General features: G+C 34.7%; 1 protein-coding gene and 1 pseudogene across 2 annotated transcripts in view; both read right to left on the bottom strand.

The window, feature by feature from the left end:
* The window catches only part of LOC109844362 (glutamate receptor 3.7-like), a 7,678-nt gene extending 1,573 nt beyond the window's left edge, over nucleotides 1-6,105 (bottom strand). Inside the window, exons 1-6 of one of the 2 annotated variants that reach the window (XM_020413362.1) lie at nucleotides 5,851-6,105; nucleotides 4,870-5,313; nucleotides 2,676-4,015; nucleotides 1,798-2,075; nucleotides 578-609; nucleotides 64-470 (exon numbers count right to left, since the gene is read on the bottom strand). In XM_020413362.1, the coding sequence (XP_020268951.1) occupies nucleotides 64-470; nucleotides 578-609; nucleotides 1,798-2,075; nucleotides 2,676-4,015; nucleotides 4,870-5,122 (2,310 nt within the window). In that variant the 5' untranslated portion in view covers nucleotides 5,123-5,313; nucleotides 5,851-6,105. The remainder of the gene's footprint in view (nucleotides 1-63; nucleotides 471-577; nucleotides 610-1,797; nucleotides 2,076-2,675; nucleotides 4,016-4,869; nucleotides 5,314-5,850) is intronic. The other variant, XM_020413363.1, reaches the window with a different exon arrangement.
* On the bottom strand, nucleotides 10,147-14,222 carry LOC109844948 (annotated as a pseudogene).

Below are 14,541 nucleotides of genomic sequence, written 5' to 3'. Positions count from 1 at the left end.
GTTATAGTTTGAGGGTTCTAATGATAAAGTGAATGCGATAGAGAAATCAGAAATGCTACTTACAAATCCCCACCCTCTTCGGGTGAATGGCTGCCCAACAATGCCAAATCCACTCTTGTTTTCAAGAAATAACTCAACATAAGGAAGCTCTTCTACAATAGCAGACACACCTCCATTTTTAGGCCCAAGCTGAAGTACTTTAGCATAAGCTTCTGAAGAGTCAAGGGGAACAAGCCTTTTGGGATGAATGTTAAGACTATTTATCATATAGCTCCGAGCAAAAGATCCATCTTGATAACCAATTGGTTCATTATTTGCTATCAAGCTATCTATCCCATTTATTGGGGAAGATAGTTGTTGGACAGTAAGAAATGATGTCAAGCTTGCTGTGTAGCTTGATGTTATCACCATCAATAGAAAAAGCCATACCATCATTACAAAACGCCCAAGCGTGCTCAAAGTATCTTCTTCTGAAAAAACATAAAAAAGAATGGTATATTTACACAAATGAGTTTCCGTAGGGGAGAAAAAAGATTGTGACACAAACTAAGAAAGCCTTTGTTACACGTTCACTTACGCTGTGACTGGAAAAGTGTTGAAAAACTAAACCTGAGAAAAAAGGGTTTGCATATTGTCAGATGGTAAAACATAATAAAACAGAAAAGTAATAATAATATCAAACGAGATTAATCACCTGGGACTAACTCAGAGAGATACACAACAAAGGCAAATATGTAAGATGACAATAAAAAGAATATACATGTGTTATTAAAAGAGTGCACACATAGATTGACATGTTTAAGCATCAAAGTTTATAAATAAAATTCTAACAATAGAATAATATATAATGAATACATTATGCAAACATTTTAACATACCATATAGGAAAGGAATAGGCCTTGACCTTTCAACAGTTTATAAAGTAGCTAAACATAGATCACTTGAATGAAACATATCTGAATTTTATCATAGTTTGCTCTATAAATATTTTGATGGGCTATAACTAGAATATAATTTTTAATATGGAAATGAAAGTAATTAAATATCTCAAACATGTAATGTTAGAAAGGAAGAATGTGATATGTAGATCATATGTCCAAGAAGTATCAAACTACTATTCTAAATAAAAATATATATATTACGTACTTGAGAACTTACTTAAATACCGGACAACTTTCCAAGTGTCCAAGCAGTATCAGTGTCAGTAAGTGTCCATGCTACAAATTTCCTACACGCTTTTATTCATTGCAAGATGTTTGTTTATTTTACTTGTTCACTTTCTTCATTCAGAATTAGTATGTGTGCGGCTTTGACTACTATTAAGATTCGAATTTTAACTTTTCGAATGAGAATTAACATACTTGATGTGTTTTTCAGCTGCTGAGTAACAACTTAAATCTATATGTAACATTTATATTTTCTTGCAAAATGTATATAATATTAATTTTACTATTGATGCATCCTATTGTAGTGTTCCTTCTTATTTAAGTAGTACTTTTGAAGCATCCCTATTGCATTATATTTGTATCAAGTCCACAGTCCTTATATGACTGCTCCGCTACTCATACCATGCACTTGCAAGAAAAGGAGTTAACAGAGCACCGATGAATCTACACAAATCTTAAAGAAATTCATTATCCAAAGGTCAAATCTCTTCTAAATATTTAAAGCGAGCTCTAGTAGCATCACCCAAATATGAACTTAAAAGTGTAAGAATAACTAAATAGAGTATATTTTTGTGACCACAGAAAATGATCAAGCCAACAATAGATTTTTTTGCAAATGGAGAACTCTTACAAGAATATAGTCATGCACTGCCGCTTCGGGGTACCTCGAAAGTCACTGTTCACTCGATGTTCAAGTACCCAAATAACAATCCCAATCAAGAAGAAAAATGCCCCAATCACACCCCACATACACGCTGAAAACGGCCTGAGGAAAACCCAAGCGCTTGACTTGGCACTTTCCACTGGTACCACTATCACAAGGCCAGTAGAGATATAAGGCTGAGTAAAATCAACAAGCTTACTCCTATCTGTCACAATTGCAATATCCCCAACGGCAGCATCAACGACCTAAAATATTTTCATACAAAGACTAGTAGAAGTTCATAACATAGATTTAAGGTTTTTTCCTATATCAGTCCCTTATATCTTTCATATTTTTAAGTTAGTCCCTCAAGCCATGTAAATTGCTATTAGGTCTCCCAATTCTTAAGTTTTGTTTGATATTAGACCCTCAAATCATTGTTGAAATTGCTATTAGACACTGTTTTAGAAGCGAAAGGCAAGGTCAAGTAGATGAGATTCTATGTTGCCAGAGGCGAGAGATCCAAAAAGGAGATTGAGTGAAACCAGGCAAATCTCATTTAAAGCACTGCTATCAGGTCCCCCCATTCTTAAGTTATTTTGAAATGAGTCCCTCCAATCACGAGTAGAAGTATCAGTTAGAGGGAATAATTTCAAACAACTAACGAGAATTGGGGGACTTAACTGCAATTTCAAGGATTTGAGGGATAATTTCAAACAACATGAGAATTGGAGGGCCTAATAGCAATTTCAAAGATTTGCGGGACAATTTTCGAAACATGAAATATTTTAAGGGACCAATACGAAAAAATGATTTTTATACTTGAAAGTTGAAACTAGAAAAGACTTGTTTTAACAAATAATTACCCCGTCAGCAACCATATCTACAAGTTCCGAATAATTTGGGTTGGAACGGCCATCTCCAAAAGGTATAAACTGGTGTGGAACATCATAAGGAATTGATCTAATTGCCGCTTCAAATACATCAATGCAATATCCCCTTACCGTGTGATTATCATTTAGTGCTGTTACAAATTTTTCAAAGCTAACCCGATACGGGACTACAATTCTGAGTGGCCTTTCTTTAGTTGCAGCAACCCAACCACGGGGTGTCTTTGTATGCCCACCAGGCCAGGTAATATTTTGTGATAGTTGGATACCTCTTAAACTTCTCTTTTCATTTCCATATACAGATTTTGGTAAATAAACTGACATATCAGAATTGTTAGTCCAGAAACCCACCGACTGCATCATGGGACCATCAATGTTAATTATTTGATATATGCCACTTTTGAGATTGTGATCAGCATCGAATTGGATTCGACCAATTAAGCCAGTAACATCTAAAAGTAATAATTTCTGGAGTAATAGATTTCCATCATCAAAAGTTTTCAGCTTGTCCAACCGCATCTTTCCTTTCATATCGACTAGCTTATCATTAGAACTGAAGGTTACATTTCCAGACTCACTGAGGAAATTCTCGATGGCATAGGCGGTAGCCCAAACTGTATCATATGCATAAAACCCATAAGCATTAAGCTTAGAAGTTACCACTCCTCTTTCCCGTAATCCCTTCCATTTAGACAAAAAAGCACTGGTTTGGCTCGACTGTGCGACATGTTGACAAAAGCCTACTGCTCCTTGAAGGTAACTCAATGATTCGTTAATAAATGAATTAGAACTACCGACAACAGTACATAGCCAATCTGTTGCCAGCCAAACATAGCCATCAGTGATCATATGAAGCTCTCGAGCTACAGAAAATATCTCAAGGCCAGAATCGGGGTTAGCATGTACAACATAAACTCGTGGTCCAATTACTTGTGATTTCCTTAGCACATCCATTACGTAGCTCCGAGTAGCTCGAACTGGCAGCGCAAATTTGTATAGATTGGATTTTTTCTTAGCAAGCTCATCATCAAGAAAAGATATCCCATTTCTCCCATAGTCATCATCGACATAAATTGCAATGACCTGTCTCCAACTATAGTAATTAATTAAATCTGCCATTGCTGCCATCTGGTAGGAATCACTTTGTGTCATGCGAATGAAGAAGGGATATTGAAGGGAGGAGAGTGTGGGATCAGTGGCCGCGAATGACACAAGAGGGATTTGCAGTCCACTAGAAATTTGTGAAACTATACGAGCAACTGTTGAAGATTGTGGACCAATAATTGTAACCACATCCCTCTCGAGAACCTTCAAAGCTGTAGAACAATTTGTTATTAGAAGAATACTTTTTTATTGTTTATTTGTCTCCAAAGAAAAAACAAAAAGGAAAAAACCTCTCTTAGTTACAGCTAAGAGATTCCACATCTTAAAGCAATCACAAAATAAAAATAAATAGAAGAAGAAGAACAACAACAAATAAACATGACATTAATTTCCTGGAATTATCAGAAGTTTCTTAGATGATTAAAGCTGATATATTTATTCCATAAGGAGAAGTTTCTTAAATGATTAAACATCACTTTGGGACTACTGGTGCTCAAGTGCATGCAAGTTTGTTTGATAATTGGACCAACAGGTGACAATTTATGTACTTCATTGGCATACTAAGCAATTACCAAAATCATGATGAAAACAAGTTGCAACATTTACAAGATGGTTTGTTAATAAGAATGTCAAATCTCGAGTTTATCAAGATCTACAGAACATTTTATAAAACCACAAACTGATTAATCAAGCTGCACATCCTTCACTCAAATAAATGTATACACAATTTCATGCCCATCCATAAGTATTAGATAACTATCAAACTCTGATGTTGAAATAGATAAGAATTTAGTTTTAAAATGAGTTATCCAATACTATATAACACATTTCATTAAGATATCTATAGTCAAAGCATTTTCTCTTTCTGTTTGATGGAAAATGCACCAGAGCGAATTAAATGACCAACAAGAGTTACCACTGTAAATATGTCACAATGTTCACAATTATCTCTATGGTATTAATCTAATATTGGAAGCAGAATTTGACCAAGAAAAAAAAATGTCTCCAATACAGTAAAATTGCGATAGATAGATAGATAGATAGATAGGGCAGTTGTTAAGACTACCTCCAATCGATCCAAGAAAGGCATTGCAATCAGAATTCTCCATGATCAAGTTTAGCCGAGTGCCTACAAGAATGTTTTTATCTGCATTGACATCAGCAACAGCAGCTTCAATCGCTGCCTTTGCAACTGTGCCGATGATCGAGTCATAAGTTAAAACAGCACCGATGTTAACAACTTCAGGCTTTTCACAATTGCGAATACCACTCAAGCACAATATCAGAATAAGAGTTGCTGTGAACTTCAGAAAATACATGAGCGAAGCTTTGAGATATCTCGTAATATCACAAATTTACGCCTAGATTCCCAGAGTTCAGATGAAATATTAATACAACCGATGAATCTGAAGAAAACCCATTTCCAGAAGCAGCTCAAAACTCAAAATTAATCACGGCTTAAATCATGAAGTGGAAAGGCCACATTTTTAGACAGATCTCAAACCTGCATCTAAAACAGAAGAAACGACTAAAATCTATGAAACATTATGAATCCACATCCTCGAACTCAAACTGATTGGATAACATTTTTAGATTAAGCTCTAGACTGCATCAAAGATAAACAACTAAAACTATCAGAGCGCAGGAATGTCAACTACAGAAGAAATTTCAAGATCTTTATATCCTAATTCCAAGAAACCCAGTTCAAAGGTGTAGGTGTTAAGCTATTAGCTATCAACTGCCCACATTGAAGACAACTCGAGTGAAGTTGAACTCTACTCATTTTGCAAATAAAGAAGAAAAGAGCAGAAAAACACAGTGAAGCCTGTATGCATCATTAATAATTGGGCATTGACATTGATTTGAGAAGCTATCAACAGACGTGAAAAGGTGTCAACTTTCAATTCTTTTCAAAAGTTTTGGGCTACATTGAGACTAACTTCAGTGCCCAATGGGATTACCAAAAGAAATTTGACTCTTACTCTTCTGGGTCAAAGTCCAATTACTAGTGACACTAGAAAAAAAATCAGTGGATTTGGAGAAATACCCATTTCCGGTTAAAGCTCAAATCTTCATCAGAATCTCTCAGATTGAGCTAGAGGAGAACCCAGATGACTGATTGGAGAAAAACCCATGTCTAGACGAAGCCCAAGAATGCAACTTTAACCAAGAAAACCCAAATGAACGCTCAAAAGGAGAAGAAACCCCTAAATAATTTGAAGAAAAAGGTTCACAATTTAAGATCTCTGAATTATTTCTAGAGAATTTTATACTTGGAAATCTAATGGTGTGTTTGGGAGTTTACTTAGGGAAGGGAAGGAAGGGGAAGGAAGGGGAAATTTTCCCCTTCCTTCCCTTCCCCTCCATTACACCTAGGGCTGGCAATGGTATACAATTCCATTCCAACCAATTCATGTACCAACCGTACCAAATACGTTGGTATACCATCAAATTGGTACATGGTACATGGTACAGTATACCGTACCAGCTTCAAAATATGGTACGGTAGGTGGTACACATTTTCCTCTACCATGGTATACCATACCTACCAACTTATATTATATTAAATTATTTAATATATAAATTATATATATATCCTTAAATCTCAACCATAGATTTAGGGAAGATTTGTTATTAGTTTTGGAGTTTGGATTTGTGTTGTTATTTGTTATTAGTTTGGACTTTGGCCCTTGTTTGCACTAGTTTGGACGTAAGTTAAGCTGTTGGCTTGTCACTAATTCTCTTAACTGAAACTAGACCTGTCTGCAACTTCCTCTGAAGTTTTGTACAGAGAAAGAGAGAACAAGTACTTTGAATTTATTTATCTCTAAGTTCTGCCCAGACTTCTTAAACTGTTAAAGATTGTTATTGTTGTAAAATCATTTTGACTATAGTGTTACTGTCATATTAAGTTATATCAACTGATAGCTGTAGGAATTGAGTTAATGACATGGGAGGTTGAGAAAGATATTGGAGCTTGAGAAAAACATTGGAGTGTTACCATCATTTTAAGTTATATTAACATATATATATGTAGGAATTATGTTAATAAAGAAAGACATTGGAGCTTGAGAAAGATATTTATCCTTTGAGGAAATGATATTCTTCAGGTCAATGTTAATAAGTCTTGCTTCTGGTGATGGAAAAGTGAGCTTGGTTGCTGCATTTAGCCCTGAAGTTATTAAAATGGGACTTCAAGCAGGGAAATTTATAGGAGGTATAGCAAAAATTTGTGGTGGTGGAGGTGGTGTCAGGCCGAACTTTGCTCAGGCCGGTGGCAGGAAACCAGAAAAGCTGTTGGATGCGCTAGAAAAGGCGAGGAGCGAACTCGTTGAAGCAGTGAATCGAAAGACAGCAACATGAAAATATAATTGTAAGAAACTTGGTATAAGCTCATATATGTATGAAAGATCTTAGAGCTTCTACAGACTGACTAGCAAAAGACATACTTGGTAGAAACCCAATACCAACCGTACCAACCGAGTACCAACCGTACCAAGTAGTTGGTATACCAACGTTATTGGTTGGTAGAAATGGTGAATTTTTCCTACCAATTATATATTGGTTGGTACTTGGTACTAGGAAAATGTAATTGGTATACCTACCAATCCAGCCCTAATTACACCCCAATTTGGGGTGTAAGAATTTGGGCCAAATTTCCCCTCCATTCCCCTCCTCTACCCTCCAAAATGAAACTCCCAAACAAGGTTAAAATGAAATTTCCCTTCCCTTCCCTTCCCTTCCCCCTCTCTACCCTCCATCCAAACAGGCCATAAGTATTTTAAAAGGATATGACTAATAAGTTATTATCGTAGAATATATAGCGGACAAATTTTCAAAACCAACCTATTTACAAATTTAATCTCAGAAAACAACCCACTTCAGATTTAATTGAAAACCGACCTGGTTTCAGCTCCAGGGCTGAAACCAGGTCGGTTTTTGCAATTAAATCTGTAATAGGTTGTTTTCTGCGATTAAATTTGTAAATAGGTTGGTTTTGAAAATTTGTCCAATATATAGCTAATACATCCAAAGCCAAATATTTATATAATAATAATAGGTACGTGTGTAACATATGGAATTAAAACCGAACAAATTTTTTAAACAGACCCATTTCAATTTTTAATTTTCAAAACCGACTCTTTTTTTTTTATTTACCAAAACCGACCCGATTTTATGATTAGCAGATTAATCACCTTCCTAAATAGTCGGGGTTGGCAACCCCGACTATTTAGGACGGTGTTAAACCCTAATTAGAAGCATTAAACCCTAAAAATTAATGTCCTAAATAGTCGGGGTTGCCAACCCCGACTATTTAGGAAGGTGATTAGTCTGCTAATCACAAAATCGGGTCGGTTTTGGTAAATAAAAAAAAAAAGAGTCGGTTTTGAAAATAAAAAGTTGGAATGGGTCTGTTTAAAAAATTTGTTCAATTAAAACCATATGTTTTCTCTTTGACCAATTAATTTGTGGTACACCACTCAAAGGGATGTGCGCAAAATATATGCAATATAAGGTGTTTTTAATAAGGCCGGAAAATATAATATTGAGAATGTAAAGGGACATTTCAATTAATATAATTAAGAATGACGAGAATTGATATACCATAACGGAATTTGGCTTACCAAATAAAATTGAAGATTCATTAAAGGAAAAGATCGATAATTAAAATAATTAATTACATAAAACACTCATGGTTAAAAGTAACTTAGATCATGTTTAGAAATGGAGTTTTTGCAAGCCCAAATTGAATCTCGTTGGCAAGTATTATTTATTGGTATTTATTGCAAGATCAAATCCCATTGTAAAATTCATATCCTACAATTATAGGATTTGAAACAAACACCCCTAATTGAATCTCGTTGGCAAGTGTTATTTATTGGTATTATCCATTCGATTACTGTTGGTCCTCATAAACAATAAGTGCAAAATTCAAAATACAACTAATATATTTTTTTGGAAATAATTAAATACACATCTGTAAAATAAATACATGTGTCACATGAGTGTTGAACAATAAAGGCACCGTATTTAGAATTTGTAAATGATCAAGAAATAAAAACTATTATTAGACCAAAACAACATAATCTTTGTCTAATTCTTAAAAGGTAAACTTTAGGAATCTACTCTTCCATATTTATAGGAGGATGCAAAAAATCACTATTCATGCTACATTAAATGCTAGAGTAACTACAGTAGTGCGAATAGTAAATCGACCGTAGTAGTAACAGTAAATACTATACGGTGAACGACGCCCCAACTATAGTATTATTGTATCGTGAACATTAAATCGACCCCTAGCAGCAATGCTTACTGTACCGTGAACAATAACTCAAATCTGGCATTGTATTTTTAAAGTTAGTGTTTATACTACAGTATTTTATTGTATGATAAACAATAAATCAAATCAAATATATTAAAACTTAGATCATACTCTAAGTATAAAGGAGTAAATATGATTTCTAAATCAAATGTATTAAAACTTGGATCCTCCTTTAAGTATAGAAGAGTAGATATGATTTCTAATGTTAAGTATACAATAATCAAATTAAATGTATTAAAACTTAGAGGGAGGTCAGTTTAAAACACAATACTTAAAAAATAGGGAGTTGTGCTTTACAAGGGGTGCACACTAGTTACATGAAATAAGAGGGTGAGAAAAGTTCGTGCTTAGCACTCATCAGCTTTCGCTAATGTTGTTCAGGTATAAGTAAATGTAGCGGAAAAAGTTTTTGTATTTTGCTATTCTAAAATGATTATTTCACTAATCCTTTGTCGTCCTTTAATGCTTATGTTGCAATGCACAGTGAGGAAAATGGTTGATTTATTTTCGTCTTTGAATTGTATTTTAAAAGGGTAAAATATTGATACAAATTCCCGCACTGGGATGCATCCCAAATTACTATTTGAAGGAACCCTGTGAAACAAGGCTCCTGTATATTTCCTGATTGAGCAAATTACGCAGCTTCCGTATTAAATTTTTTGACAAGTTAAACTCTCTTCAAATTCATCATTTCTTCATATATAGGACAAATTGCAGATAAACCCTCATATATACCTTCATCTGCGCTTATTACCCCTCAACTATTTTAGCCCTATGGATTCACACGAGAACTAGAAGGATAACATTGCACATAACTCCCCATGAGTATTAAGTGCTACTAAAATGGTTGACAAGTGACAAGTGCAAGTGAAAATATAGATAAGGAGGGTTATCTGCAATTTACCCAAATATACACAAATATGCGCATGCACAACACATACTTGTTTAGATAATGTCCTTCACACTTCACACAAACCCATCCCCTTTCATTAATGAGATGGCAGTGAGTGCACCCATAGCTCCAACATAAAACAATACATCCATAAAAACAAAGACAAAAGGGGTAAAGGACAAAAGGAAATTATTCAGCAACAATACAACAGAATAAACACCATCTTTAAATAAATAAAACAAGTATTGATCAATGTCCATCAAAACATGTAAACAGAAAATATTTATATGTCCGAGTAAGAATCATTCAGATGGAAAGCCGAGGAACTCATTGATAAGCTTAACAACAGGCATCGCATCCCCTGGTGGATAAGGAAGAATAGACTCCAAATCCATGGTTTCAATGGTTTGATGAAGGGTTTGAGGACGAGCTCAAAATAAATGCTTTCTCTCTGCCAATTCTTCAGCTAGTTCGCTCTGATGGTTATCCATCAAGTCCTCGTCAAAATAAATGCTTTCTCTCTGCCAATTCTTCAGCTAGTTCGCTCTGATGGTTATCCATCAAGTCCTCGTTGACAACTACGATGAGGGGTTTACAATTCTTCAGCTAGTTCGCTCTGATGGTTATCCATCAAGTCCTCGTTGACAACTACGATGAGGGGTTTACTCAACCGTAGGCTTTCAAATATGCTCCCTGAACCTGCATATTAGAATAGTTTATGTGGTATTGTTTATTTCTTTGAAGAAGCTACAAAAGTGGTAAAATATTTAGAGAAAATCGTGATTTAGGGAAGATTTCCGAGAAATAATAATTATTAAGTAATCATGCAAGATGCAAAAAAGTAGCAGTATCTGTTGCATCTAGACAATTTTTATGTCATATGACCTATATATTTCTAGATCTTTACACATTTATCTCATATCTAATACGTATTCATATCCATTTCCATATCCATGGTCAATATTGGCAGATATGATTGGATTTGCTTTTAGTAGATATACTTGTATTGTTATTTATGATTAGAAAATGATATGGATACCGTAAGTGTCATGTTCAATTTGTTTGCACGCAACACATACACGCAAGTAACCAACCCAAGAAAACAAAATGGAAGACCCTTCCTCTCACCATTCATAATCATTTTTCCCCACTACTTTTACATAATTTGCTATCTTGAGTTAGCTTTTCACCCACTAAATTTGAACATGACATCACTTCTTCTGTGTATTTATCCAGCCACCAAAATTATGAATATATTTACTCTCACATACTGAAATTGAAGAATGAATGGCAATTTTAATGGGCTTTGTGATCCTCTGAGATCTGAGGTTTAAGATCATTCAATTCACTAAATCAGTTAGATACTCAATCAGATTTATCTTCAATGTCCTGGCCTCACAATGTATAGTCATGCTATTGCCCCTTTGTAATGGTGCTCGTATCTTATAGACATCATGGCACTAATATAGTCATGAGGCTAGATTATGATCAAGAGGTTTGATGAGCAAGTATTAGTTCATTTCAGAAGTAAACACACAATTACTCAGGATTTCACGGCTTCAAGCACATACTTGACTGAAGAAAAGCTGCAGATGAGGTTTCATAAAACACTGCCAGTAGCTCTTAGAAATTTGACTTTTGACCTCTCATGCGATTTTGTTTTTACTGACTAAAATTTCAAACTTTCAAGGGACATGTTACGGTTTCAAACCACTTGTAAAGCCATAAACAAATTTGAAGAGTGAATTGTTTATCTTTTATACTAGAATGGTTACTTTCTTATAATACTAGGAAAAGGTAAGGTACAAATATTTTTATTTTGACAATTAAAAACTTGTCTCTAGATCATAGTTTTTACTAGGAAAAGGTAAGGTACAAATATTTTTATTTTGACAATTAAAAACTTGTCTCTAGATCATAGTTTTTCAGCGCCATGTTTGAGGTAAAATGCATATGAGATTTCACTGATTTATAACAGAGAACTGATAGTAGAAGAAGACCATAATAACATATAAAGAGGAATATATGTGCTAGTTCTCGAAAATTATCTCAAAAATTTATTGAGACAATTACCAATAAGAAGCACTGCTTGTTTGTAAAAAGCAATGAGTATAAGAAGTTCTGGCACACAATATTACCTGCATGACTGATGATTAAAGAAGCAGACTCCATGTAGTCAGCAATACTTGGTGAGAAAGTGAAGTGATCTACAGAAAGAGATCCATCATCTCCTGAAATCCATGTAGTCAGCAATACTTGGTGAGAAAGTGAAGTGATCTACAGAAAGAGATCCATCATCTCCTGAAATCTATAGTATGAGTTTATGAGAAACAGCAAGTGAAGTGATCTACAGAAAGAGATCCATCATCTCCTGAAATCTATAGTATGAGTTTATGAGAAACAGCAATCTGTTTTCACTATCACAAAGAGGACAACTTACAAAAAGAGTTCAATGATTTATGCCAGGGACTTATATGCACCCTCTATGGTAAGAAAGAAAAAAGATGATTATATAAACGATGCTAAGTTGCATCTGCTTTCTTTAACAATTAATATTAATATAAGAGGCCAAGACTGCAGAGGCTGACCTATGCTTGGCTATTAACATAATCATGGGAACAATTTTTTCTTATAAGGTATGATTGAAGATAAATGCTCATCGGACATGTGAAGACTAGGAAACTGAAAATATTCAAGCATTACATGAACAATAAAGCATGTCTTCTCTGAGCATATGTGAAGCTAACCAATAGTAACTATAGTGTTTGCCCAAGATACAAATTGACACCATAATATAAATATAGTTACTTACTGATGGATCCCCTGTAGCATCACCCAATTGCTGATGGACCCCTGTCGGGTCACCCAATTATGGATAGACGCCTTGTTGTTCTTTATTGTGTAGATAGACCCTCTAAGTTAATTTCTTTTGACTCTTAAAAGAGTCCAAAAAGTTTTGTAGAGGAGGATAGACCCCATGTGGTACTATTGGTGAGGACAGAACACCCAAATTCTATTTTCCTTAACTCTTAAAAAAATCATTGTGAGGATCTATCTGCAAATAGTACGAGGGCTCTCTCCGCAATTGGGTGTTACTAAAGGGGGTATATCTGCGATTCGGTGCTACCATAGGGGGTCCATCTGCAAATTACCCATATAAATATAGTATGTATACAACAATGAACTTTTTCTTTCTAATACTAGTCTAGTTTTGAATTTGAAATACATCATAAGAGTTTGCAGAGGAGGAAAAACTGAAACCTTCGAGGGAAAATAAGATCCCCGACCCATTTGAATCACAAGATCGGTGTAGCCTTTTCGAAATAACTCTTCTTTTACTTTGTCGGAGTCTACTGCTTTAACAAGAGCATCAAAAGATGTGGTTCCAACCGTCACAAACACTGTTTTCTTTGCTCTCCCATTTTCTCCGCCTTCACCCATTTCTTCCGATAGTTATCTCATATGCTAGTTGTTTTCTTTAAAAGATCGACTAAATGAGAATAAGATTGCACTGCAAGAAACATGTAACAAAATAAGTGAGAAATTAAAGAGTTATGAATATAGTTTAGTACTAAATTAGGTACTGTGCTACATGCATAATAAATCAAGGATATACTTACAAAGAGGTTTAGTGACTCCAATGTTGATAACACTCCATTTTCATTTCAGCAATGGTGATCTGTGATTTCAACACATGATAGAAAAAAAAAAATTTGCGCAACAAGGACAAAAATTGTTCATCGTAATAGCTCGAAAGATAAAGATAGCATTGTTCTCGCATATAATCAAATTGTTTAGAAGCAAATTCACCAGACAAACTTAAAATTTTGATTATAGTTCTTAGAAGCAATATATAACCTGAAAATTAATAACTAACCAACTGATTTAATCTTGAAATTGATTGAAGACATAGATTTAGACCAATAAGCAAATGGAATGTGAATCGATACAAGCACAACCCAAAGTAGATGGACTGTGGAAATAGGAGTAACTTTAGGAAAAGGGCAAAAAATTATGGAAAAAAATTGGCAACTTTCCTAATATTCAGCTTGACCCATGTCTCAAATTGACTCCTAGGTAAAACCCATTAAAAATCTCAAGAAAAAAGAGAAGGGAAGGGATCCAAAATATCATCATATCATAGCAATAAAAAGAAGAACTTGAAATTAATGGGAATTTGCTTTGAGAAGAGAAAAGTTAGAAAAGTTACCTTCTTTTTGTGAAAGCGAGTCTCTCCCCCTCTGCAGGTGCTCTCTCTGGAAGCAAGCTTTCGGGTCGGATCCAATAGTCGTTGAGTTTGGGCTTTAGTTCTTACTGGGCTGATTCCCAACACTACTGTTTGAAATACCATCAGCAGAAGAAAAAGACAATAGTGTGGTGAGCTACTATTCAGCCCATATTTGCACAGTTTATACCCCTATTTCCCTGAAATTAAAATGGAAAAAACTTTTTTCTTCAAGGCATCATGTGCAAAAATCTCTACAGCCAAATAAAGGCATTGACAATTTCACTATTTAAGAAAT

The sequence above is a fragment of the Asparagus officinalis genome, chromosome 6, assembly GCF_001876935.1.
Source record: "Asparagus officinalis chromosome 6, Aspof.V1, whole genome shotgun sequence".
Classification (NCBI taxonomy): domain Eukaryota; kingdom Viridiplantae; phylum Streptophyta; class Magnoliopsida; order Asparagales; family Asparagaceae; genus Asparagus; species Asparagus officinalis.
The sequence above is the reverse complement of the archived record's forward strand: the minus strand, read 5'-3'. Positions and strand labels throughout refer to the sequence as shown.